At 49.3% G+C, this 25,887-nt stretch overlaps 1 protein-coding gene across 1 annotated transcript in view; it reads right to left on the bottom strand.

Moving 5' to 3' along the window:
• The window catches only part of LOC144768583 (sulfotransferase 1 family member D1-like), a 320,008-nt gene extending 294,843 nt beyond the window's left edge, over positions 1–25,165 (bottom strand). The window contains exons 1-3 of the mRNA XM_078652372.1: positions 25,018–25,165; positions 24,310–24,435; positions 14,353–14,450 (exon numbers count right to left, since the gene is read on the bottom strand). Of these exons, the coding sequence (XP_078508498.1) occupies positions 14,353–14,450; positions 24,310–24,435; positions 25,018–25,165 (372 nt within the window). The remainder of the gene's footprint in view (positions 1–14,352; positions 14,451–24,309; positions 24,436–25,017) is intronic.
• Between the last annotated feature and the right edge of the window lie 722 nt (positions 25,166–25,887).

The following is a 25,887-nucleotide window of genomic DNA, read 5'->3' as shown; positions in this document are numbered from 1 at the left end:
AGGAGCACAATTGCCCCACCCTTGTCAGCGGGTTTAACTGTCAGGGATGTATCTTTTGCCAGATCCATAAGAGCAGTTTTTTCAGCTCTCGTGACGTTGTGATAGGGTCTATGCTTGTATTGACTAAGGTTCTTGATGTCATGGGTTACAGCTTGTTCGAAAGCAATAACTCGTGCTGGAACTTGATGGCTCAGAGGCGTATATGTGGATTTGGGTCTAAGACCAGTATTACGGTCTGTCGGTTCATCAGTGTCCACTATCTCTTGGTTGGTGTTAAAGAAAAAATGGAGACGTATCTTCCTGTAGAAGTTCTCAAGTTCACGTCTCAATGTGAAGGGGTCACATATGTTCGTAGGAACGAAACCTAGCCCTTTGTCCAGAACAGATTTTTCATCTGCTGTAAGTGTCCGAGTACTCAGGTTGACGACTAAGTCGCTGTCCCTGTCCTCGATGTACTCGTCTGTTGTTGACCTGATCGAGGGTCTGTGTGTGAGGGAGTGGTTTCTGGTGCCCAATGTACTCCCTGTTGTCCTCTCCTTTTCCATCGAGTTCTGCCTCGGCCCTGCCATAAAAAAGACTGATCTTGATAGAATTGTGGATGAGGTGGAAAGTTGGGCATCTGGTAGCCCATTGGAGGTAAACCCATGGGTGGTTGTTGGTCTTAGACCCAAATCCACATATACGCCTCTGAGCCATCAAGTTCCAGCACGAGTTATTGCTTTCAAACAAGCTGTAACCCATGACATCAAGAACCTTAGTCAATACAAGCATAGACCCTATCACAACGTCACGAGAGCTGAAAAAACTGCTCTTATGGATCTGGCAAAAGATACATCCCTGACAGTTAAACCCACTGACAAGGGTGGGGCAATTGTGCTCCTGGATACAGAGGTCTATCGAGCAGAGTGCTTGAGACAGCTTAATGACACAAGAGCCTATCGCCGCCTCACTGAAGACCCTACTACTAGGATTGCACACGAGATCAAAAGTCTCATTGAAGAAGCATCAAGTGAAGGATGGATCACGCCTCTAGAAGCGAGATACCTGATCACGACTCATCCTGTAACACCTTACTTTTACTGCCTACCCAAAATACATAAAGAAAGAAGGCCACCCCCAGGACGTCCCATTATATCGGGAATAGGCTAACTTTTGGAGCCTCTATCCACCTTTGTGAATTTTTTTCTAAAACCGATCGTATCAGAAACTCCAACATATTTGAAGGATACTGGTGACGTCCTGAGACTTTTGGCAGCAGTGGAATTCGACATCACGACTGACCTCCTGGTCAGTTTTGATGTCGAGTCTTTATACACGTGCATCCCACAGCAAGAGACACTGGATTGCATTAGAAGTCTCCTTGAATCTAGAGAACTGAATACAATCACCCCAGTAGGTTTCATCATGGAATGTGCCAGGTTGGCCATGATGGAAAACTTTTTTCAGTATGAGGATGAACTTTTTTTGCAGGTCTCTGGGACCTCTATGGGGAGCGTTTTCGCCCCGAGCCTAGCCAATTTATACATGCATCAATTTGAGCAAGATCACGTCCTTCACCACAGCAACCCTTTTTTCCACCAGGTGTTGCTGTGGAGAAGATATATTGATGACGTGATAGTCATCTGGAGAGGCTCTACCAATGACGCCGAATTGTTCCATACGTGGCTTAACTTACAAAATCAATATCTAAATTTCACTATGGAATCAAGTAAAGAGAAACTTCCATTTCTAGATATTTTGATCTGTGTAGGAACAGGAGGCCTACAAAGTGAACTTTACCGGAAACCAATGTCACGCAATTCCTTGCTGTCCTATCACAGTTTCCACCCCCAGGCACTCCGGGACAACCTTCCGGTAGGCCAATTCTTGAGAGTCAGAAGGAACTGTTCCTCAAAGACCCTATTCCAACAACATGCTAAAGACTTGACGACACAGCTAAGGGAACGACATTATCCGAACCATCTGGTCAGACGTGCCTGTAAAAGAGCGTCTAATAACAATCGGGAAGCGCTCATGGAACCCAAGAATAAGCAAACAACTGCAGACCGTATGACCATGGTACATACCTTTAACACTCGTTCCAATGATGTGAAGAAAATTATCCTCAGACACTGGAAAATATTGAATACAGCGTTGGGAGATATCCCACGTCCCCTGTTTGCCTTTAAAAGAGGTCCCAGCATCAGGGATAACCTGGTCCACACCAGGCCAAGGTACCATCGAAAAGAAGGCACAAATACCCTATGGAACACCGAACCAGTACGTGGTCATTATCCCTGTGGAGGATGCGCTGTCTGTCCACAGACATGCAAAACCCTGACAATTGACATAGGGACTGAAAGACCCTGGCGACTAAATAACCACACCAACTACAATTCAGACAAATTGATCTATATGATCACATGCCCGTGCAAGCTGATGTACATCGGACACACTACCAGGAAGATCAAGCTCCGTATAAGCGAGCATAAAAGCACAATTCGGTGCAATAAACAATCTACTCGCTTAACCAATCACTTTTTGGAGCTTAAACATAAAGCTGATGAAATTAAATGGGTAGTTTTGGAACGACCGTTTATTCCCCCACACGTGACAGATGTGTCACGTTTCCTATTCATCAGGGAGCAGCGTTGGATTTTTAAACTTAGGACGGACGTCCAGGGGCTGAACGACAATATACCTTGGGTGTCTCTCTGAAAAAAGTTAATTTCATTTACAGCACCGGGTACAGTCCACTTACTAGCTACTTTTGCTGTCCCGAAGATTTGCGCTATACTGCTTGACACGCATCTCTTCGTACTCCCTGGTAAATTGATTGCGTCATTTTAAAACGCATACTGTACTTTGTTTGAACAAGGTTTGCATACACTTCTTAGGAGCACACCCAGAGTATTGAAACTGACATCGGATAGTTCATCCTGTGGTTTTTTCATTTTATAACTCTTTCTCATTTGATTTGCAGTTATCTAGTATGCACACATAACTAGGTTATTTCACAATGACATCTAGTTTAGGGGCAAGATTACATTTTGTCTACCAACATACGAGAAGATTTTTAAACATAAATATTTAATTGCATATGTAAATCTTCTCTATGGTAATTTTATTCGACCACATTGGTGTTAGAATACATCAATATCAACATTAGCAAAGTTGTGTTCTTTTGCTTTGTATGTGTCCAGACACTTAGCCGAGTCAGCATTAGAGACCGTCTTACTACTCGGAGCATGCGCTATGCTGAGACTCTTTGTTTCAGCCTCGCGTAGGGTTTTGCTCCGCGCGCACGCCTCGGATTACACTGGCCTGCGCCGTACTTTGATTGGCGGTCCCAGGGCAAACTCGATGCCCCTCCTTATTGATTCCTGCATACTACGCATGCGCGAGGCCAAGACAACGACCTCGCGTCATGCGCTTTAAACCCAATATTCCACGGCCGCGCCTCCTACCTGCAGGTGTGGATAATTAATGAGCGCCACTGCCAATTAGCGTGCGCATAAATACGCATTTGCTCCTGTCCGTCGGCACCTCCCCTTAGGTTCAGGTTCACTCCTGGAGGTACCGACGGACAGGTAAGGACACGAGGATACCAGGGACCTTTGTGCTGTTTTCTAGTTTCCTGAACCGCCCTAGTCTTTGTCTGGCATTCCCGTGCAGGCCAGTTCACATGACCATCGGTTTAGCTAGGGTGGCTCTGAGTAGATACTGGATTTTAACATTTGAACTACTTCCAACATGCGACATTTAGACTCTAGAGATGTTTATCATATACTCTTTTTTCTGAACCCTCATAACTAAACATGACATGAATGGGGTTTATGAATTAATAACCAAAACCCTAGTTGAATGCAGCCCTCTGAGTGTAGCATTTCGCTTCTTTGGGACCTATGGGCTATAATTGAACAACCAAGTTTTTTAGTTTTAATACAATATAAATACATATTGAGATAGTGACAGCTATCATGTCCTGAATTTGTCCTTCTCCATATGTCCAATAGAGCGGGGCGTCTTTATCCGAGCCGTTGCCGGGTGAGGCGAGGCTTACTTCCCACACAAAGCTGGGTAAGTGTATGTTAGATTTATTACTTCTTTGTACACAGATTATCTGGTTGTGACTCTATACTATGCACAGGTTTCCACTTGGCCGTTATATAATTAACTGGCCCACGGAGTAATTGAATGCCACAATTTTTTCACACATCTGTTTATAAAGAGCCTTCTTTGGTTGTCACAAAATTGTTCTTTTTTTCTTGATGTTTGCAGGAAAGGATTGCTCTTTACATGGTTATTTACGAGGATACGGTAGGGTGGTTCATTCAGCCACACAATTCTACTTACTTCAACCATGTTATACAATTTTTTCTGATTATGATTTCACACTTATAATAGTGGATGTTGCAGTAGCTGTTATTCCAGCCTGGCCCTGAAGAATGCCGGTAAAATATTACCATAACGGCAGAAACATGTTGGCCTAGATTGTATATGCTTACTGTACAGTGATATTTTTACACTGTCATCACACTCTCTTTTTTACCTGACGTCCAGGGAGATACTAATAAACATTTTTTCTACCCTGACCGTCATTTTAATTACTCACTTATCTCTTTGAGCACTGCACCCTATCAGTACCACTCTCAGTGAGGACACATCTTCTTTCAGTTCAGGATCAATTGGTACCAAGCAATAACCTATGGGCTTGGCCATACAAGAACCTGCTGATAAGGTCCTAGATGACGATGTTCCGCCATATGGGTGGGCTGATAGGACTTCTTTACAACTGATGGTCCTTCACCGTTAGTCGTGATAGTGGTGTGTGATATTTTCTTGTGGCCACTTCTTTTTCTCAACTTTGTAGACCTTCAAGTTTTTTTGTTGTTGTAATGTAGTTCATTAGGGGTATGAACTTGACAGGTCGGTAAATATCGTCCCCTAGACCCTCCTCTAACAGTCGTATTCCCAGTTTTTGAGCAGCCTCGGCTGCGGGTCTTTTTAATTCCTAGCTCCTCAAGATTGAGGTTAGCTCTATTGTCCGCTCACTTGGTTGATTCTTTTAGCCTCATTGGTCCTTTTTCGCGATGGCTGACTTTGGTGGGTTAGCATTCGATGACGAAGATCTTAATAATATCATAAATGACAATCCGAGCATTCTTGATGATTTACCCACTACATCCACCACCACTCAGGATGACTGTTCAAAGTACAGACCAGGCTCGTTAGTGTACACTCTTACAAACGCCAAAAATCCATATTCTAGGGCATCTAATGTATTTTGTTCCATTCCAGTAAGTCATTCAAACCAAATTGGTCCGTTTTTTCTTGAAAAATTCATTTAGCTTCCCTCGTTATTAACATCTGCTCAACTGTACGTGCATCACCTGTCACTTTTTCCAACACCAACCACTTGAAGAGTGTTTATTACTGTGGCAGTGTTGCACCAACTTTGTAGTCAGTTTTCCAGATTTTATAGTGCTTAAGTGTTCCTGGATGCGGGTCAAGGACAAGGACAAGTTCCCGTTGATAGGAGTCTTTAGATTTAATAAATGAGTGTGTTAGAGACCCCATGAGTGAATTCTGTAGTGATGATGTTGTTTTGAATTCGTAATAGTCCTTTGATAAAGATTTGCGGGATACCCTGCTACAAGCGTTAGCTGGGTCCAGCCACAGTTCCGGCCTTCCCTGACTCTCACATATCTTTTTTATATATTTCAACCAGGGAATGTTCGTTGAATTTGATAGAGATAAAATCTCTTGCAACTCCCTCCTGTAGCTCATGAGTTCTGGGGTACTCCAAATACGACGCCAGAAAGTTAGAGGTTTTAATCCCAGTTCTTCCTCAATGGTTCTTAAGCCCAGATCTAATCTGAGCAGCAGGAGTGGGGTGCCTGGCGGTAAGGCCACCATCTGCCTAATGAATTTATTTATTGTCAAGTTTTGGGCAGGTATATGCCCCCACAACTCCCCCCGTGTATGACTGCCCCCCGGGCCTGCATTTTGTAGATTTGGAGCACTGGGCCGAGGGGTTTGTGGGTTGATCTATTTACCAGCCTTGAGATACCACCCGTTAACTGAGCTAATTTGATGTTGGCCTTTGTCCGATGTGTGTCCCAAGTCAAGTTTTGATTGATTGTCACCACTAGGTATTCAAATGTGTTAACCCTCTCTAGTCTCAGTGTACCTATGGTGGGATTGGGGCGTCTTGAAAGAGGAGGACTAAGAATCATGTATTTAGTTTTCAGCACGTTGATCTCCAATCCCCGGTCAACACAGAAGGCTTCAAACCCATCCAAGACCCATTGAATTCCCATCGGGGATTTGGACAGCAGCAGGGTGTCGTCCACAAACATGATGGCGGGCACCCTGCTGCCGTTGAGCTTTGGAGCATCAATGTCGGCTATCCTAGTCAGGTGGTCAACTACCCCATTGACAAAGAGGCAGAACAGGGTGGGTACGAGCACGCAACCCTGCCTCACCCCCCTGCCAACGGGGAATCTTCCTGAGAGCATCCCGTTTCTACCACACCTGACCCGTGCGTAGTTATCTTGGTGCAGTCTTATCAAGATGTTCAGGATGTCCGAGGGGATACCCATCTCCGCCAGCACTGTCCAAAGTCTAGATCTTGGAACCAAATCGAAGGCGGCACGCAGGTCTACGAAGACCGTGTAAAGGCTGCCTCCTTCGATTGTAACAGTTTTAAAAAAAAAAAGATTGAGTCGGAAAATCTGGTCTGTTGTTGAGATCTTCCTTCGGAAACCAGCCTGATACCGGGTGAGAATGGAGAACTCCTCCATCCAGTTTTGGAGGCGATCGAGTATCAGCCTACCGAAAAGTTTTTGGGACACATCAATGAGGCTGATGGGCCTGTAGTTGGCTGGAAGCAGAGGCGATCCCTTATTAATTATAGGGACAATCTCTGCTCCCAGCCAAGTACAGGGCACCTCCATGCCCCTCAAGACGGCGTGACCTGGTCAGAGCCGGTGGCTCCTCCCGCCGCGTGGCCCACCCCGAGTGTGCCCGGTTTTCCACCTGCCGCCACCGCTGCCGCTGCCAAGTTGGTATCCTGCCCCCTGAATTGTGCCTGTTATTGTATTTTAGTCCGTTAACTGTTGTACCCCTGCTCAAGTTTGCTTTGCCCCCTGCATTGTGCCTGTAATCGTCTTCTTTTGTACCCCTGCTCAAGTTTGTTTCTGCCCCCTGCATTGTGCCTGTAATCGTCTTCTCTTCTCCATCGTGAACTGTGTACCCCTGTGCCCGTGTGCTCTGTTATCGTTCCCTTCGTCGTGCCCCTGTTCGTTCTGCGACCCCACCGCCGTTTCTGCTGCTGAACCCACCCCGCTCCCGCCGCTGCTCCCCCGCGGCCCCACCCCCGTTCCCTCCAGCATCACCATTCCCCTCCCCACTCGCCACCATGCTCCCGTCTCCCAGCTGCTCCTCCCTCCCACTGAACACAAAAGGTAAGGCCCGCGAGACGGGGAGCTGTGACCCGACCTGAACTGGTCAGAGCCGGTCGCTCCTCCCGCCGCGTGGCCCCCCGAGTGGGCCCGGTTTCCGCCTGCCGCCACCGCTGCCGCTGCCAAGTTGGTATCCTGCCCCCTGAATTGTGCCTGTTATTGAATTTTAGTCCGTTAACTGTTGTACCCCTGCTCAAGTTTGCTTTGCCCCCTGCATTGTGCCTGTATTTGTCTTCTTTTGTACCCCTGCTCATGTTTGTTTCTGCCCCCTGCATTGTGCCTGTAATCGTCTTCTCTTCTCCATCGTGAACTGTGTACCCCTGTGCCCCTGTGCTCTGTTATCGGTCCCTTCGTCGTGCCCCTGTTCGTTCTGCGACCCCACCGCCGTTTCTGCTGCTGAACCCACCCCGCTCCCGCCGCTGCTCCCCCACGGCCCCACCCCCGTTCCCTCCAGCATCACCGTTCCCCTCCCCACTCACCACCCCGCTCCCGCCTCCCAGCTGCTCCTCCCTCCCACTGAACACAAAAGGTAAGGCCCGCGAGGCGGGGAGCTGTGACCTGCCCTGACCTGGTCAGAGCCTGTCGCTCCTCCCGCCGCGTGGTCCACCCCGAGTGTGCCTGGTTTCCGCCTGCCGCCACCGCTGCCGCTGCCTAGTTGGTATCCTGCCCCCTGAATTGTGCCTGTTATTGTATTTTAGTCCGTTAACTGTTGTACCCCTGCTCAAGTTTGCTTTGCCCCCTGCATTGTGCCTGTAATCGTCTTCTTTTGTACCCCTGCTCAAGTTTGTTTCTGCCCCCTGCATTGTGCCTGTAATCGTCTTCTCTTCTCCATCGTGAACTGTGTACCCCTGTGCCCCTGTGCTCTGTTATCGTTCCCTTCGTCGTGCCCCTGTTTGTTCTGCGACCCCACCGCCGTTTCTGCTGCTGAACCCAGCCCGCTCCCTGCCGCTGCTCCCCCGCGGCCCCACCCCCGTTCCCTCCAGCATCACCGTTCCCCTCCGCACTCGCCACCCCGCTCCCGCCTCCCAGCTGCTCCTCCCACCCACTAAACACAAAAGGTAAGGCCCACGAGGCGGGGAGCTATGACCCGACCTGAACTGGTCTGAGCCGGTCGCTCCTCCCGCCGCGTAGCCCACCCCGAGTGTGCCCGGTTTCCGCCTGACGCCACCGCTGCCAAGTTGGTATCCTGCCCCCTGAATTGTGCCTGTTATTGTATTTTAGTCCGTTAACTGTTGTACCTCTGCTCAAGTTTGCTTTGCCCCCTGCATTGTGCCTGTAATCGTCTTCTTTTGTACCCCTGCTCAAGTTTGTTTCTGCCCCCTGCATTGTGCCTGTAATCGTCTTCTCTTCTCCATCGTGAACTGTGTACCCCTGTGCCCCTGTGCTCTGTTATCGTTCCCTTCATCGTGCCCCTGTTCGTTCTGCGACCCCGCCGCCGTTTCTGCTGCTGAACCCACCCCGCTCCCTGCCGCTGCTCCCCCTCGGCCCCACCCCCATTCCCTCCAGCATCACCGTTCCCCTCCCCACTCGCCACCCCGCTCCCGCCTCCCAGCTGCTCCTCCCTCACTCCGCCCCCCCACTCTCCATTTATGGCAGAGTCTGCGCGTGTGCGCAGCGTTCATGCCCCCCGCGGGTGCGCCAAAGGCAAGCCCGTCTGCGCCCATCCACGCCTGGACCGCGCCCAGCGCCAGACCCCATGGCCCCCCCGGATGCCATCCCACCCGCCGGACGTACGACGCCGCCACCCTCAGCGCACTCAACACCGGACGCCTCCCTGACTGCCACCGAGCCATCCCAGGACGCACCCACTGACCCTTCACCTGCCAATCCTGCAAGTTCGTCTGCATCAGGACCTGCAACCCACCCGCACCCACCAAGCCAAACACCAACAGCAACCACCTGAAGTGCATCCTGCTCAACACCCGCTCCGTCCACAGACACGCCGTGGAACTATGGAACCTGCTCGACACCACATCCCCAGACGTCGCCTTCCTCACGGAAACCTGGATGAACGCCTCCTCAGCGCCCGACATCGCCATAGCCATCCTGGACGGATACAAGATCACCAGGAGGGACCGCACCAACCGTACAGGAGGAGGCATCACCATCGTCCACAAGAACACCATCCGCATCACGACCAACTCCGACGACACCCTCACAACCGCCGAACATCTTCACTTCCAGATTCACACCGACCCCAAGACCACATTCAGAGGCACCCTCAGCTACAGACCCCCAGGTCCCCGCACTCAATTCAGTGAAGACATCGCAGACTTCATCAGCCCACACGCCCTTCCCTCCGCCGACTGCATCCTCCTAGGAGACCTCAACTTCCACCTGGAGAACAACAACGACAACAACACCACCACCCTCCTGGACAACCTTGCTAACCTCGGACTCAAGCAACTGGTGAACACCCACTATGCCGGACACACGCTTGACCCAATCTTCTCCTCCAGCAAGTACATCTCCTTCAGCCACCCCACCGGACTCCACTGGACAGACCACAGCTGCGTCCACTTCAGCTTCAGAAAGACCACAACCCACCACCTCCCGCAACAAGTTCCCCGCAGGAACTGGAACAAGATCACGACCGACCAGCTCACCGCATCACTGAACCAGAACCCTCCCGCCAGATCAACGGACCCCAACCAAGCAGCTCACAACCTGGCACAGTGGATCACCAACTGCGCCGACAACCTCGCACCCCTGAAAACCCATCCCAACAGGCCCGGAAGCAAGAGAGCCCTGTGATTCAACGACGACCTCAAGAACTCCAAGAAGAAATGCCGCACCCTCGAGAAAGCCTGGCGAAAGAACCCGACCACAGACAAAATGACCGCCCTCAAGCAAGCCACCCGCAAACACCACCAGCTGATCCACACCACCAAGAAGACAGCCTTCAAGGAAAGATTAGACAACAACGCACACAACAGCAAGGAGGTCTTCAGCATCGTCAAAGAGCTCTCCAACACCAGCGCCAGTAATGACGACATCACTCCCTCACAGGACCTCTGCGACTCACTCGCCACGTTCTTCCACAGCAAGATCGCAGACATACACAACAGCTTCGGCGAACAGTCCACGCACCCAACCACAGAACCGACCCCCCCCACCACCACCCTCCGCGACTGGACCCCAGTCAACACAGAAGACACCATCCGGACGATGAACACCATCCACTCCGGCTCACCAACCGACCCATGCCCTCACCACGTCTTCAACAAGGCCGACTCCGTCATCGCACCCCAAATCCGGGACATCATTAACTGCTCCTTCAACACCGCCACCTTCCCGGAGAGCTGGAAGCATGCTGAACTCAGCGCCCTCCTGAAAAAACCATCGGCAGACCCCACCGACCTCAAGAACTATCGCCCCATCTCGCTCCTTCCGTTTCCGGCCAAAGTCATCAGGAAGACCGTCAACGGACAGCTGGCCGCCTTCCTCGAGATGAACGGATCCCTCGACCACTCACAGTCCGGCTTCCGAGCCAATCACAGCACCGAGACCTCACTCATCGCAGCCACTGATGACATCAGATCCCTGCTCGACAACGGGGAAACAGTGGCCCTCATCCTCCTGGACCTCTCCGCAGCGTTCGATACTGCTTGCCACCGCACCCTAGTACATCGCCTCAGCAACGTTGGAATCCAAGGGAAGGCCCTGGAGTGGATCCTCTCATTCCTCGCCGGAAGAACCCAGAGAGTCCGCCTCCCCCCGTTCAGATCCGAGGCCTCCAAAGTCATCTGCGGCGTGCCACAAGGATCATCACTCAGCCCCACCCTCTTCAACGTGTACATGAGCCCCCTCGCAGCCATCGCACGCCAACACAGCCTCAACATCATCTCCTAAGCCGACGACACCCAGCTGATCCTCTCCCTCACCAACGACCCCGCCACCGCCAGATCCAACCTACACGAAGGGATGAAAGAGGTAGCCGAATGGATGAAGAACAGCCGCTTGAAACTGAACTCAGACAAGACGGAAGTCCTCATCCTTGGACCATCACCGTCGGCCTGGGACGACTCCTGGTGGCCCCCGGCCCTAGGCAGAGCACCTAAACCAACGGATCACGCACGCAACCTGGGCTTCATCCTGGACTCCTCCCTGTCGATGACCAGACAAGTCAACGCCGTCTCCGCTTCATGCTTCAACATCCTACGCATGCTCCGAAAGATCTTCCGATGGATCCCCACCGAAACCAGGAAGACGGTCACCCAGGCACTTGTCACCAGCCGACTAGATTACGGAAACACCCTCTACACCGGAACCACAGCCAAACTGCAGAAAAGACTCCAACGCATCCAGAACGCCTCCGCATCCTGGACATCCCACGCCACAGCCACATCTCCGGACACCTGAAAGACCTGCACTGGCTCCCCGTCAGCAAAATAATCACTTTCCGCCTCCTCACCCACGCACACAAAGCCCGCCACAACCTAGGCCCCAGGTACCTCAATGACCGCCTGACCTTCTACACTCCCACCCGCCATCTACGATCGACCAGCCACGCACTCGCCGCCGTTCCACGCATCCGAAGAGGCACCATGGGAGGAAGATCCTTCTCCTACCTGGCAGCCAAGACCTGGAATTCACTCCCCATCTACCTCTGTCTTACCCAAGACCACCTCTCCTTCAGGAAGCAACTCAAGACCTGGCTGTTCGAGCAGTAGCGGACCCCCCCCAAGCGCCTTGAGACCCTCCGGGTGAGTAGCGCGCTATACAAATTTCTTGATTGATTGATTGATTGATTGAAGATAGTCAACAGGTAGGGGGCCCAAATGTCCGGCTCCTGTTTGAAAATGTCGCCCGTGAGCCCATCCAAGCCCGGCGCCTTCCCAGAGGCCAGCCTTAGAATGGCCACCCGAACCTCAGCCTCTGTGAATAGATCCACCTCTGGCTGTGTTCCAGTGATTGGGAGTACCTTGATTGGGGCCCTATCACCGTCTATGTACAAGGCCTGGAAGTGATCTTGCCAGACCTTGGCTGAAATGTTGGGCTCAATGGCAGGAGAAAGGTCCTCCGACCCAGCGTTCACTAGGCGCCAGAACTTCCGAGAGTCCCTGACGGCTAGTGTGATGGTCAGATTCTCCCATTTATCATGCATGGGTAATCAACCGCTTATAGTCTTTTCTCCTTTCCTGTATGAGTGTTCTGCTTTTACCCTCCTTAATGCTACTCAGTAGATCCGTTTTGGCTTTGCGACATGCAACATTATACCAGGTGGGTCATTGTGGCCTTCCTTCCCCTGTCCTTCCCATAGAGAAAAGAACCTCTGCCAAGGATTTAATAAGGTCCTTGTGTGCCCGCCCGAGTTTTGTGTGCGCATCGCCCGTATTAGGATGTTCCATTAATGCGCACACCCTTTCAAATATCAAACCACCTTCTTTGTATTCGCTGCTAGCTTTTCCCACCTCACTCTCCGTCTATTGTTTGCCAAGGACAACCCCATGTTGTCCACGTCTAAAACAGCCCCAGTTACACAAGCAAGTTCCCTCAAAACTCCTGATGTCAGTCAAATCTCTAGATGAAGGAAATAGATTTCCAGAGGTTTCGAGGCATGGAAACCTCTTCTTTGCATGATAGTACTTAGGGTACTAGGGCCTGATTCCGATGCGGGTTGGAACGCTTCCTGACCAAATCGGTTTGGAAAGGGTTTCCGACCCACTCGGATTGGAAGAGTCCGACCGACGGAGTACGATGCATCCGGATGCTTCCAGATAAGATTTGGTTGGACTCCTATTGACATCAATGGGAGCATATGTTCCTAACTGCATCATAATTGGGCCTTGGTTTGGGAAGACACGTTCCCGATCCAATTTGGAAGGAGCAAATGCCATTAGGAGGCCTTCCTAACCGCATCAGAATCAGGCCCTAGGTGGGAATGCTTTCCTAACCGCATCAGAATCAGGCCCTTGGAGTCAACTTTTGGCGCGGTGAACGTAGGGACTGAAAAGTAAATGTAAAAGTGCAGGTATTCACTATCTTAGAGTACCTGTTTAATACTCAGAAGTGCTCCTGCTACTAGACAATAAAAGCTTTACATCTCTGCTGAGAAGTGCTAGCATTCTCACTTTCCAATTAAAAAAAGGGCAAGAATAAGTAGTTGTCAGTACCTGCTATTTAAAGCACTACATGGAAGCATGTTTAAACACGTTATTTGTTTTTCAGAAACAAATTCCCAAAGTGGGAGGTAGACTGCTTATACTAAACAAAAAAAATCAGTTGCCCTTAAATACATCGATATTTTTTACTGTAGGTGGGGGCCTTTGTTTTATTTTCCTGTTCAAGACTATCACATCTACCACATTGAGAAATTAGATGGAAGGCCCGCCCTGTATAGAGCCGGCCTTCCAAATCTCCTATGGCGGAGGCTGTCTGCAGCAGGGTACTCATGTTAGAGCTTGATGAGGCTCTGCAAAGCAAACCCATTTGTACCCCAATTATAAATGAGATGAGAGATTTGTGAGTTTTCAGGGTGAGAGATGATTTATGGCGATTCTCCCATCCTGCCAAATTCTAAACACACCATAGTCTTGTTCTTCCTATGTAGTGGGAGCTGAGTTCCCTTACCAACCTCTTTGAGACAGGTGGTGGAATCGTTTCTCCTGTTATTTCACAATAAAGCAAAATAATTATGTTGGATCCAGTTTGTAGATTGAACATTGTCAACACTTTGAGACAGTACACTGGTATCAACTGTTCTTTTCTTCCTTGCTTAGCATGAATCTGTATGTAAATGACTGAGCTTGGCAGCCAAAACAGCAAAGCGCAAGGGAGAAGGACAGTAACGCACCGTATTGGATAAATACGCAGGGAAGCGCAGCAAGGTGTCTTGCTGAGCTGCCCTGCGCCACAGTGGTCATTAATATGGCCCTATGTGGCAGGCATAAGAACACCTACTAACCTTACAGTTATTCTCCCAAAAGGATTCAGGAAGTAGCTGAACTGGAAGATGAGTTTTTAGAATACGTGGAGATGGTGTCTGTGCCGCAAGTTCTGCTCCTGGTTAATTAAAGGGATGGGGTAACAGAAAAGCAGAGTAAATGAACAAGAGCATGGTAGCATCAAAAGATCATAACAAACCTTGAGACAGGTCCAAGGTCCAATTTGCTTCCTCATCCAAAGATCTACAGAATTAACACCATATCTCTGCATTCTCAATTCAACACTTTTGTGTCCTGTGTGGTACAGGTCATTCTGCTCAGAAGGTTGACACAGGCACACACGTTGTAATGCAATTAGAGAGAGGGCATGTTCTTCCAAAGCCCTTTTATTAGCCCAGTCGTCTGAGCAGTTGATGCAAGAGCAAGGCTTGGTGTAATGCAGGTGACTGACAACTCTTTAGAAGAGGGGCTACCCTAACAATAAGACCTCATGAAAAAAGAGCACCATATCAGCATGGATGGGCCCTTTATCGGGCATGTTGTTGAAGAAAAAGCACTGCAGCTGGTGTCCGCCTCATAATGATTAAGGCTGTCCGAACCAGTGGGTCCTGTCTTGTCACCAATGTTGTGTTCTGAATCTATTGTCACTGGAAACCCCTGATTTGCCCTGATAGGCTTGTTTTTTCAAGGGCTGTCCTGGCTTTCAACCATTTCTGCTAAAACAATGAGCAAAAGCATGTCCTGGTTTTGTAGAGAGGGTCAGGTGAGCGCACACATTTATGACAGTGTTGTGCAGGTTGAGACTTTCACCAGATCTCTGCTCTCATTAGGGACACAAGTACACTATTTAAAAGAGGTGCGTATTGTGCAGCTTTGCATATTCAAGCAGCATAGCAGGATTTAATGAGGGGTGAATCAGATCTGCTGAGCCCATCAGTCAAGTACAGTATCACCATCAGTCTGTCCATCATAGCATGATGGAGGGAATCTTTAATTTTGATCCAACAAAGGGATATACCTCTAACTCCAACCTTTCCCCGACCTCACAGGAGCAGGACCAGGAACAGGAGCACGGAGCACAGACCACAGAGTATATATATATATATAGATTTCAGGGACCTTATAGTTAGTTTGACATTTCACTTGTACAAAACCAGAGAAATTCGGCTTTTATAATTAGTTAAACTAACTATAACTCGCGCCCCTACAATGCACTGCTGATGACATCACACTCACTTATACAGTCAGTCATACACCACTAAATCATCTATTTAAATACTCAAACACCCACTCATTCTTCAATACACCTTTACATATAACATTCTTAAACTTTCAAAATTCACCCAGTCTCTGGATGATGTCATCAGTGATATCATTTGAGATGTCATCAGTGATGTCACTGACTATGTAATGAGTGATGTAATATGTGACTTCATCAGCAGTGCATTGAGGAGGCACGAATTATAGTTAGCTCAACTAACTATAATGGCTGAATTTCTCTGGTAAAATGTCCAACTAACTATAACGTCCCTGAAACCTATGATTTTTTGAGTGAATTTCTATGTTTTTTTAAATGCTAATTACTAACTATAACATCCCTGAAACCTATTGTTTTTTCAGTGCATTTTTAAGTTTTTTTAAATGCTAATGACTTACTATAACGTCCCTGAAGCCTATGGTTTTTCAAGTGAATTTCTATGGTTCTTTAAATGCTAATTTATAACTACAATGTATTAGTTGTGTTTGCAGACAGGTGCTGAAAGGGGGCTGGTCCTCTGACCAGCGCTCAGGCATTCCGCTGAGTGGGACTTACAGGATGTAGCAGGAGGCCTTATTGGCCCCCAAAGTCCCTCAGGAGTAAAATACCAACCAGTAGTATGCCAGGAAGTGCATTTGCAGATTGGTGAAGAAAGTGGGGCATGGCCTCCGAAGACCTCTAAACAATACCACTGTGTGGGACTTACTGGGGGTAACAGGAGGGGTAGTTGGCCCTCAAGGACAACCTTTGGGGCAAACTACCACTCCTATTACCTCCAGTAAGTCCCACACAGCAGGATTGTTAAGTTCTCAAAGCAGACCACAAACCCTTTGCCCACCACTCTGCAAACACGCTAACTGGCACGCTCTTGGATGGGGATTAAAGTCCCCTTTGCTGCTGGGGATTGTTACGGGCCGACTAGGCTACCTGACACCTCCAGTAAGCCTCGGATAGTGGGATTGCTGAGATGTGGATGCAGGCTACGCCCCCTTTCTCCACCACTCTGCAAATGAGCCTCCTGGCGCGCTCTTGGTTGGGAGTTGAAGTCCCCTTGCCCCTGAGGGTCTCTGGGGGCCAACATATACTCCTGTTATCTCTAGTAAGCCCCACAGAGATGGATTGCTGAGAGTGGTCCGAAGCCACACTCTCTTTTTTCACCACTCTGCAAATGCGCCTCCTGGTACACTGCAAAAACAACAGGTGATGGACAGAATGCAGAACAATGTCATACATTCACCCCAGTACAGAGATCTGGGCCTAAATCCATCGCTTTTTTGCTCACCATGCCATTCCAGTTTGAACCCAGCCATATGCAAATCAGTCTTGACCCTGTGCCCCATGGGAACAGTCCAGCCCGAACTGCCAAACCAGGTCCTCCCTGGACTGGAAACAAGCATCCAAGGACCGGTTTCGGGCTTTCAGCCCTCTTCAGCCTGGATAGCTTGATTCCAGTGGCATGGAGAGCACGGGACTCACGTCTGAGCATACCCGTCCCACTCGGGGTGACAAATGCAAAAACAACAGGTGATGGAGAGAATGCAGAACAATGTCATACATTCACCCCAGTACAGAGATCTGGGCCTAAATCCATCGTTTTTTTGCTCACCATGCCATTCCAGTTGAACCCAGCCATATGCATATCAGTCTTGACCCTGTGCCCCATGGGAACAGTCCAGCCCGAACTGCCAAGCCAGATCCTCCCTGGACTGGAAACAAGCATCCAAGGACCGGTTTCGGGCTTTCAGCCCTCTTCAGCCTGGATAGCTTAATTCCAGTGGCATAGAGAGCACGGGACTCACATCTGAGCATACCCGTCCCACTCGAGGTGACAAATGCAAAAACAACAGGTGATGGACAGAATGCAGAACAATGTCATACATTCAGCCCAGTACAGAGATCTGGGCCTAAATCCATCGTTTTTTTGCTCACCATGCCATTCCAGTTTGAACCCAGCCATATGCAAATCAGTCTTGACCCTGTGCCCCATGGGAACAGTCCAGCCCGAACTGCCAAGCCAGGTCCTCCCTGGACTGAAAACAAGCATCCAAGGACCGGTTTCAGGATTTCAGCCCTCTTCAGCACGGATAGCTTGATTCCAGTGGCATGGAGAGCACGGGACTCACATCTGAGCATACCCGTCCCACTCGAGGTGACAAATGCAAAAACAACAGGTGATGGACAGAATGCAGAACAATGTCATACATTCAGCCCAGTACAGAGATCTGGGCCTAAATCCATCGTTTTTTTGCTCACCATGCCATTCCAGTTTGAACCCAGCCATATGCAAATCAGTCTTGACCCTGTGCCCCATGGGAACAGTCCAGCCCGAACTGCCAAGCCAGGTCCTCCCTGGACTGAAAACAAGCATCCAAGGACCGGTTTCAGGATTTCAGCCCTCTTCAGCACGGATAGCTTGATTCCAGTGGCATGGAGAGCACGGGACTCACGTCTGAGCATACCCGTCCCACTCAGGGTGACAAATGCAAAAACAACAGGTGATGGACAGAATGCAGAACAATGTCATACATTCACCCCAGTACAGAGATCTGGGCCTAATTCCGTCGTTATTTTGCTCACCATGCCATTCCAGTTTGAACCCAGCCATATGCAAATCAGTCTTGACCCTGTGCCCCATGGGAACAGTCAAGCCCAGATCTGTGACGGGGTGAATGTTTTGCCATTGTGCAACATTCCGTCCATCATCTTGTGTGTTTTGCTGTTCACCCTATGTGGGAAGGGTATACCCAGACGTGGGTCCCGTGCTCACTAAGCCACTGGAATCAAGCTATCCTGGATGAAGACGGCTGATAGCCAGAAACCGGTCCTAGGATGCTTGATTCCGGTCCAGGGAAGACATGGCTTGGCAGTTCGGGCTGGACTGTTCCCATGAGGCACAGGGTCAAAACTAATTTGCATATGGCCATGTGTGAACTGGGGTGGCTTGGTGAGCATAATAACGATGGCTTAAACCCAGATCTGTGACTGGGGGTTCATGTTTTGCCATTGTGCAACCTCCCGTTCATCATCTTGTGTGTTTTGCTGTTCACCCAATGTGGGAAGGGTATGCCCAGACGTGGGTCCCGTGCTCACTAAGCCACTGGAGTCAAGCTATCCTGGCTGAAGACGGCTGATAGCCAGAAACCGGTCCTAGGATGCTTGATTCCGGTCCAGGGAAGACATGGCTTGGCAGTTCGGGCTGGACTGTTCCCATGAGGCACAGGGTCAAGACTGATTTGAACTGGGGTGGCTTGGGAGCATAATAAGGATGGATTAAACACAGATCTGTGACTGGGGGTGAATGTTTTGCCATTGTGCAGCATTCCATCCATCATCTTGTGTGTTTTGCTGTTTACCCTATGTGGGAAGGGTATGCCCAGACGTGGGTCCCGTGCTCATTAAGCCACTGGAGTCAAGCTATCCTGGCTGAAGACGGCTGATAGCCAGAAACCGGTCCTAGGATGCTTGATTCCGGTCCAGGGAAGACATGGCTTGGCAGTTCGGGCTGGACTGTTCCCATGAGGCACAGGGTCAAGACTGATTTGCATATGGCCATGTCTGAACTGGGGTGGCTTGGTGAGCATAATAACGATGGATTAAACCCAGATCTGTGACTGGGGGTGAATGTTTTGCAATTGTGCAACATTCCGTCCATCATCTTGTGTGTTTTACTGTTCACCCTATGTGGGAAGGGATTGCCCAGACATGGGTCCCGTGCTCACTAAGCCACTGGAGTCAAGCTATCCTGGCTGAAGACGGCTGATAGCCAGAAACCGGTCCTAGGATGCTTGATTCCGGTCCAGGGAAGACATGGCTTGGCAGTTCGGGCTGGACTGTTCCCATGAGGCACAGGGTCAAGACTGATTTGCATATGGCCATGTCTGCACTGGGGTGGATTGGTGAGCATAATAACAATGGATTAAACCCAGATCTGTGACTGGGGGTGAATGTTTTGCCATTGTGCAACCTCCCGTCCATCATCTTGTGTGTTTTGCTGTTCACCCTATGTGGGAAGGATATGCCCAGACGTGGGTCCCGTGCTCACTAAGCCACTGGAGTCAAGCTATCCTGGCTGAAGACGGCTGACAGCCAGAAACCGGTCCTAGGATGCTTGATTCTGGTCCAGGGAAGACATGGCTTGGCAGTTCGGACTGCAGTGTTCCCATGAGGCACAGGGCCAAGACTGATTTGCATGTGGCCATGTCTGAACTGGGGTGGCTTGGTGAGCATAATAACGATGGATTAAACCCAGATCTGTGACTGGGGTGAATGTTTTGCCATTGTGCAACATTCCGTCCATCATCTTGTGTGTTTTGCTGTTCACCCTGTGTGGGAAGGGTATGCCCAGGCATGGGTCCCGTGCTCACTAAGCCACTGGAGTCAAGCTATCCTGCCTGAAGACGGCTGATAGCCAGAAACCGGTCCTAGGATGCTTGATTCCGGTCCAGGGAAGACATGGCTTGGCAGTTCGGGCTGGACTGTTCCCATGAGGCACAGGGTCAAGACTGATTTGCATATGGCCATGTCTGAACTTGGGTGGCTTTGTGAGCATAATAACGATGGATTAAACCCAGATTTGTGACTGGGGGTGAATGTTTTGCCATTGTGCAACATTCCGTCCATCATCTTGTGTGTTTTGCTGTTCACCCTATGTGGGAAGGGTATGCCCAGACGTGGGTCCCGTGCTCACTAAGCCACTGGAGTCAAGCTATCCTGGCTGAAGACGGCTGATAGCCAGAAACCGGTCCTAGGATGCTTGATTCCGGTCCAGGGAAGACATGGCTTGGCAGTTCGGGCTGGACTGTTCCTATGAGGCGCAGGGTCAAGACTGATTTGCATATGGCCATGTCTGAACTGGGGTGGCTTGGTGAGCATAATAACGAAGGATTAAACCCAGATCTGTGACTGGGGGTGAATGTTTTGCCATTGTGCAACATTCTGTCCATCATCTTGTGGTTTTTTGCTGTTCACCCTATGTGGGAAGGGTATGCCCAGACGTGGGTCCCGTGCTCACTAAGCCACTGGAGTCAAGCTATCCTGGCTGAAGAAGGCTGAAAGCCAGAAACCGGTCCTAGGATGCTTGATTCCGGTCCAGGGAAGACATGGCTTGGCAGTTCGGGCTGGACTGTTCCCATGAGGCACAGGGTCAAGACTGATTTGCATATGGCCATGTCTGAACTGGGGTGGCTTGGTGAGCATAATAACGATGGATTAAACCCAGATCTGTGATTGGGGGTGAATGTTTTGCCATTGTGCAACATTCTGTCCATCATCTTGTGTGTTTTGCTGTTCACCCTATGTGGGAAGGGTATGCCCAGACGTGGGTCCCGTGCTCACTAAGCCACTGGAATCAAGCTATCCTGGCTGAAGACGGCTGATAGCCAGAAACCAGTCCTAGGATGCTTGATTCCGGTCCAGGGAAGACATGGCTTCGCAGTTCGGGCTGGACGGTTCCCATGAGGCACAGGGTCAAGACTGATTTGCATATGGCCATGTCTGAACTGGGGTGACTTGGTGAGCATATTATCGATGGATTAAACCCAGATCTGTGACTGGCGGTGAATGTTTTGCCAGTGTGCAACATTCCGTCCATCATCTTGTGTGTTTTCCTGGTACACTGCAGCTCGGGGGATGAAGTCCACAAGAGGACCTCATCGCCCCACTAGCAATGTGCCAATAGGCGCGTTTGCAGATTGGTGTAAAAAGGAGCGTGGTCCGATGCCATGCCCCTTTTTACACCACTCTGTAAACACGCCTCCAGGCACACTGCTGCTCGGGCGATGAAGTCCACTTTAGTCCTGAGGTCCTCAGGACACAAGAGGACCTCATCGCCCCACTAGCAATGTGCCAAGAGGCTTGGTTGCAGAGTGGTGTAAAAAGGAGCGTGGCCTCAGATCACCTCTCAGCAATCCCACTGTGTGGAGATTACTGGAGGTACCTAATGGGCTAGTTGGCCCCTATGGACCCTTAGGATTCAAGGGGACTCAATCCCCTATCCCAGAATGCACCAGGAGGTGCATTTGCAGAATGGTACAGGGAGGGGGCGGGCCTCCGGCGAGATGCTGGCTTCTCTTTTCTATTTTTTTTAGCAGGTTGGCTGTGTGTCCCCCCTTCTCTTAATATTTTTTGGGACCTGGGGACCCCATCCCCCTGGGCCTAGGATATTTATTTTTTATTAAATGGTAAAGGGCCATGCAGCCCCCCCTCCCGACTCTGATTTTAGCCCCAGGGACCCGATCTCCCGGGGCATGGCCACTTCTCTTCTTTTTTTATTCTCTTTAAAATAGGCGGACCGATTGGAACCCCTCCAAATGCCATTTTTGATCCTGGGGACCCCATACCCCAGGGCTCTGCCTCTTTTAACAAGAAAAATCCATATTTCATTATGGGAGGGGGCAGCGTAGCCCCCCTTCCCTGGGCCACTTTTGGCCCCAGGGACCCCATCTCCGGGGTCTGGCCAGCCTTGATTTTTTATTCTGGAGGAGGGCCTCGTGCCACCCATCCGAGGGCAGAGATGACTCCTCTGAACTCCACGAAATATATGCTGGTTTGGGGGCTGTGGCCATCCTTTCTGACACTTCAGTGGCAAATCCTGCTTTACAGGTCTGTTGAGATGCATCGTAAAACATGGGGGCACATTTCAAAAAGAGAAAAGAGTGCCAAGACATTTGTATATCCACTGTATGGTTGCTGGAGGATCTTGCTTTTGTCCTACCAGATATCTCCCTCTGACTTTTTTTCTGGTTACAGTACCTGCCTCATACTGGTTTTTAGTATTAGATGAGGTAAGACCATACTGCAATCCCTACACACAACTCCAGCCCTCAAAGCGCGTGTTGAGTTTGGCCCAAGACTTTCACTATTGTGAAAATACCCTGACGACTGCCTTTGGGCCTGTTTTCAGTAAGGCAAATAAGAACTGGTGAAATTGTGGATGGGGTTGGCCCTGGGAACCTTTCACCCATTTGCTCAGGCATTCTCTTGAGTCTCCCAACACCCCTAGCTGATTCTAGGCTTAAATGTGGCACCTTCAGGCTTCCACTTCAGAACACTTACTGGATCAGAGGAAGATCAGAAGAAGATTGGACCTTATGTTTGTGACTTGAGAGGAGCCCTTAAGGTCCGAGCCTGCTCCCTCTTGTACCCAGGACAAAGTTGTATCTCTGTGGTTACAGCGAGAAAAGTTGCTAGAAACCTTTTCCTAGAAATACACAGCTGACCAGTGGCAACTGGGCCTGGACAGGACCCTGGTGTTGGCTTCTGCCTGACACCCTGTGAGTCTGTGAATGCCTCTTTGGAGATCCTCGGAGGCTTTAGAAGTGTACTTCTGTGATTGATTGGGACTTAAAAGACTTAGGTGCAAATTACGAATCTGGCGGTCTTTGACCCGTGGTAGCACACTGTATTCTGAGGCAGCCTTTCGGACCGCCAACGCTGTGTTGGCTGCGACAGGGAACTGCCATTCCCTGGCAGTGGGGTAGTGGACAGGTGAATACAATATGCAAGACGGGACCGCCGCAGTCCGCCGAGCATATTATGAGTTTCCCAACTGCCAGCCTATTCATGGCAGTGAGCCCGCCATGGGGAAGCATTCAGCGGGGCACAACATGTGCCCCCTGTTTGCATGCACCCCAAGTTTCAGCACAGCATGGACTTCACAGTTCATGCTGTGCTGGAACTGCTTTTGCGTTCCCATTACAGTGCCTATTTTCATGGCACCGCCGTGGAAAAAGAAAACCCCTCCTGACACGAGTTGAACTCGTAATCTGGAAGGCTGTCCATGCACAGCTTTGGCTGTGCTGTGTCGACACAAAGCCGGCATAGTAACGCCAAAGTCATAATCAGGCCCTAAGTCAGAAGGTAACATTTTTGACCAGGAAGAACCTGGTTGGTGCATTCAACCCTTGCTCCATCATGGTCAGCCTGAAATGTCACCTTGTTCCAGTCTATCGTGACCATTGACTATCATTGGAGCTTTGTGGTTTTTTTATGGCTATTTTCCCTCAAATCTTTAAATACCCATATCTCTGGTTCCTCTTATTTGATTATTGATATTTTGGTGCCATTTTGTTTATTAAATCTTACTTTATTTTTGTATTTAGACTGGAAATGTATTGCTTGGCATTCTGACTTCATTTTCTGTGTTGGTTCTGCATAAATTCTTTACTCATTGCCCTGAGTTAAGCCTGTCTCCTCTGTGCCAAAACTACAAGGGGGTTGAGCTCAGGATAATTTTGCGACTTTTATATATCTTTAGAAAAGAGGTGCTGAATATTTTCGCTGCAGTCCTTCAGTGTTTAGGGACCATGGTCGGTGCCAACATTTAGTTGCATTTTTATATCTGGACCTGTCTTATTTTTTAGACAAAAAAAATATGGTCACCTATCTAAGAACACTTAGATTACATGTTAACTGAGGTGTGCCTTGCTCCTTTTTATTAGCCCGATCATGTGAACTGATGACACATGTACAGGACTGGGTGTATTGCAAATGAGTACTTTCACAGAAGAACTTCCCTAAAAACCTTTCCTCATATCAATAGCATAAACTGTGTCTCACAGTAAGCAATTCAATGCCATACCACACAGTCACCATACTCACATGTACCCTTCCCAAACCATACCCTGCATCCAGCCCACAGCACTAGCCACCACATGCTCTTACACTAACCTGCAGAGGGCTTCCGTGTGTGACTATGGATATCCCAACAAGCTGAACTTACCTGTCCCCAAGCCCGGGATGGCAAGTTCAATGAAAGGCACTCGGTTGACAATAGTGTCCCTTCCACACTTGCCGATGTCACCGTCACAGTACAGCATCTCAGTGACCTCACTGAGCAAGGTGGTGCCTGGAAGAAGCCACCAGAGTTGTGGTTAAAAAATACACCAGAGACATGAATGGTGATGGGGAAATAGCCAAGGATAGAAGACACCTTATGATAAACGTTAAGATCATAACTGAAGAGGTAGGCTTGTTTCACAAGGCTTATGGTAATATGGGGTGGGCGTCTCCCTGAGGCACAGTTGACTCAGGTGAGTCATAGGTAGGTAAAAGTGGAAGAATCTGAGTAACCTAACAGGAACGACAGTGTGTATAAAGATAACTCTAATCCTGAATTGGGAAGTGAACAGAAATGCTTTTTCCTCTATGGACTTAAATTACCTAGGTGGAAAGCGAAGATTGAGAGTGAGGATGCCAAGGTGCTTCCTATTTTCTTGCTGACCTCAGAGGAGATACAGGGCACTTGTGTCAGCAGGCACATATAAGTGAGTATTTGAAAGAATCCCTGATTTTTTGGATGACCCTCTTGCTGAGCTAGTGATCTCAGAAAAGGCACACTAGAGATGTGGGAACTGCAGAATATTAAGATGTTTGGGTGTTCCTCAAGACCCAATATTTGAGTGAACAACAGGAAAAGGGCTTGACTCACCTGACTTGGTGTAGGTAGAGATCAACAGGTCATCTGGACGGGCCTGGAATTTTTCCACCTGGGCATAGTTTTCAGCAAAGTATTGTATCAGAGGGCAACCACAGACCAACTTTAGTGGCAGCCGAGGCAGTGGTTCTTTGACTGCCATGCTGAGGAGAGGTACATCCCAAGAGAAATCAACATTAATCTAAACTAAAAGCCAATTACATTTTCAACACATTGAAAAGTAATGCTGTCAAAAGAACACACCTGTTGGTTTTCATTAATTGTTTAACCGTATTGTTGCCTCACTACATATCACAGATAACGCATACTTTGAGTGGGCCTTGTTTCAGCCCCTTGCTCAAGACTGTAAGAGATTTCTTGTCTCACTCAGTTCTCTCCTCATTATTCAACGTTTTTTCTCCGTATTCCTGTAGTTCTCCCATACTTGCTGCATTTCTGCTTTTCTGTGTTGCATTAAAAAGTGGAAAACAAAAAAGGTATCTTCACTTTAAGTATAGTAAAACACTTCTGAATACCAGTGCCAAAATGTATCCTTTCTGAAATACCTACTGCTGAGGAGAGGGCAGTAAAAGCCTGCCCTTAAGGGTGGAGGCACTCACTCCATCACCATTTTGAAAACATAAAACGTGCCTATCAGGCTCAGCAAAGGTCAGCTTGATAGCTTCAAGCCAGGCACTGTAGATGCTCTAAATGTGCATGTGCCAGGCTGCCTGAGCTGAACTTTGCTGGGCTGAAGAATTAACAGCCCTGTGGCCATGACCTCCTCAAGCCAGTACTGTGAGGTCCTCCCCCTCATGATGAGGGGGCACATCACAAATAGACCCGAATCAGGGGGATTCAGTTTCAAGGCCTGAAGGGGCCATG

The sequence above is a fragment of the Lissotriton helveticus genome, chromosome 7 (genome assembly GCF_964261635.1).
Source record: "Lissotriton helveticus chromosome 7, aLisHel1.1, whole genome shotgun sequence".
Lineage (NCBI taxonomy): Eukaryota > Metazoa > Chordata > Amphibia > Caudata > Salamandridae > Lissotriton > Lissotriton helveticus.
The sequence above is the reverse complement of the archived record's forward strand: the minus strand, read 5'-3'. Positions and strand labels throughout refer to the sequence as shown.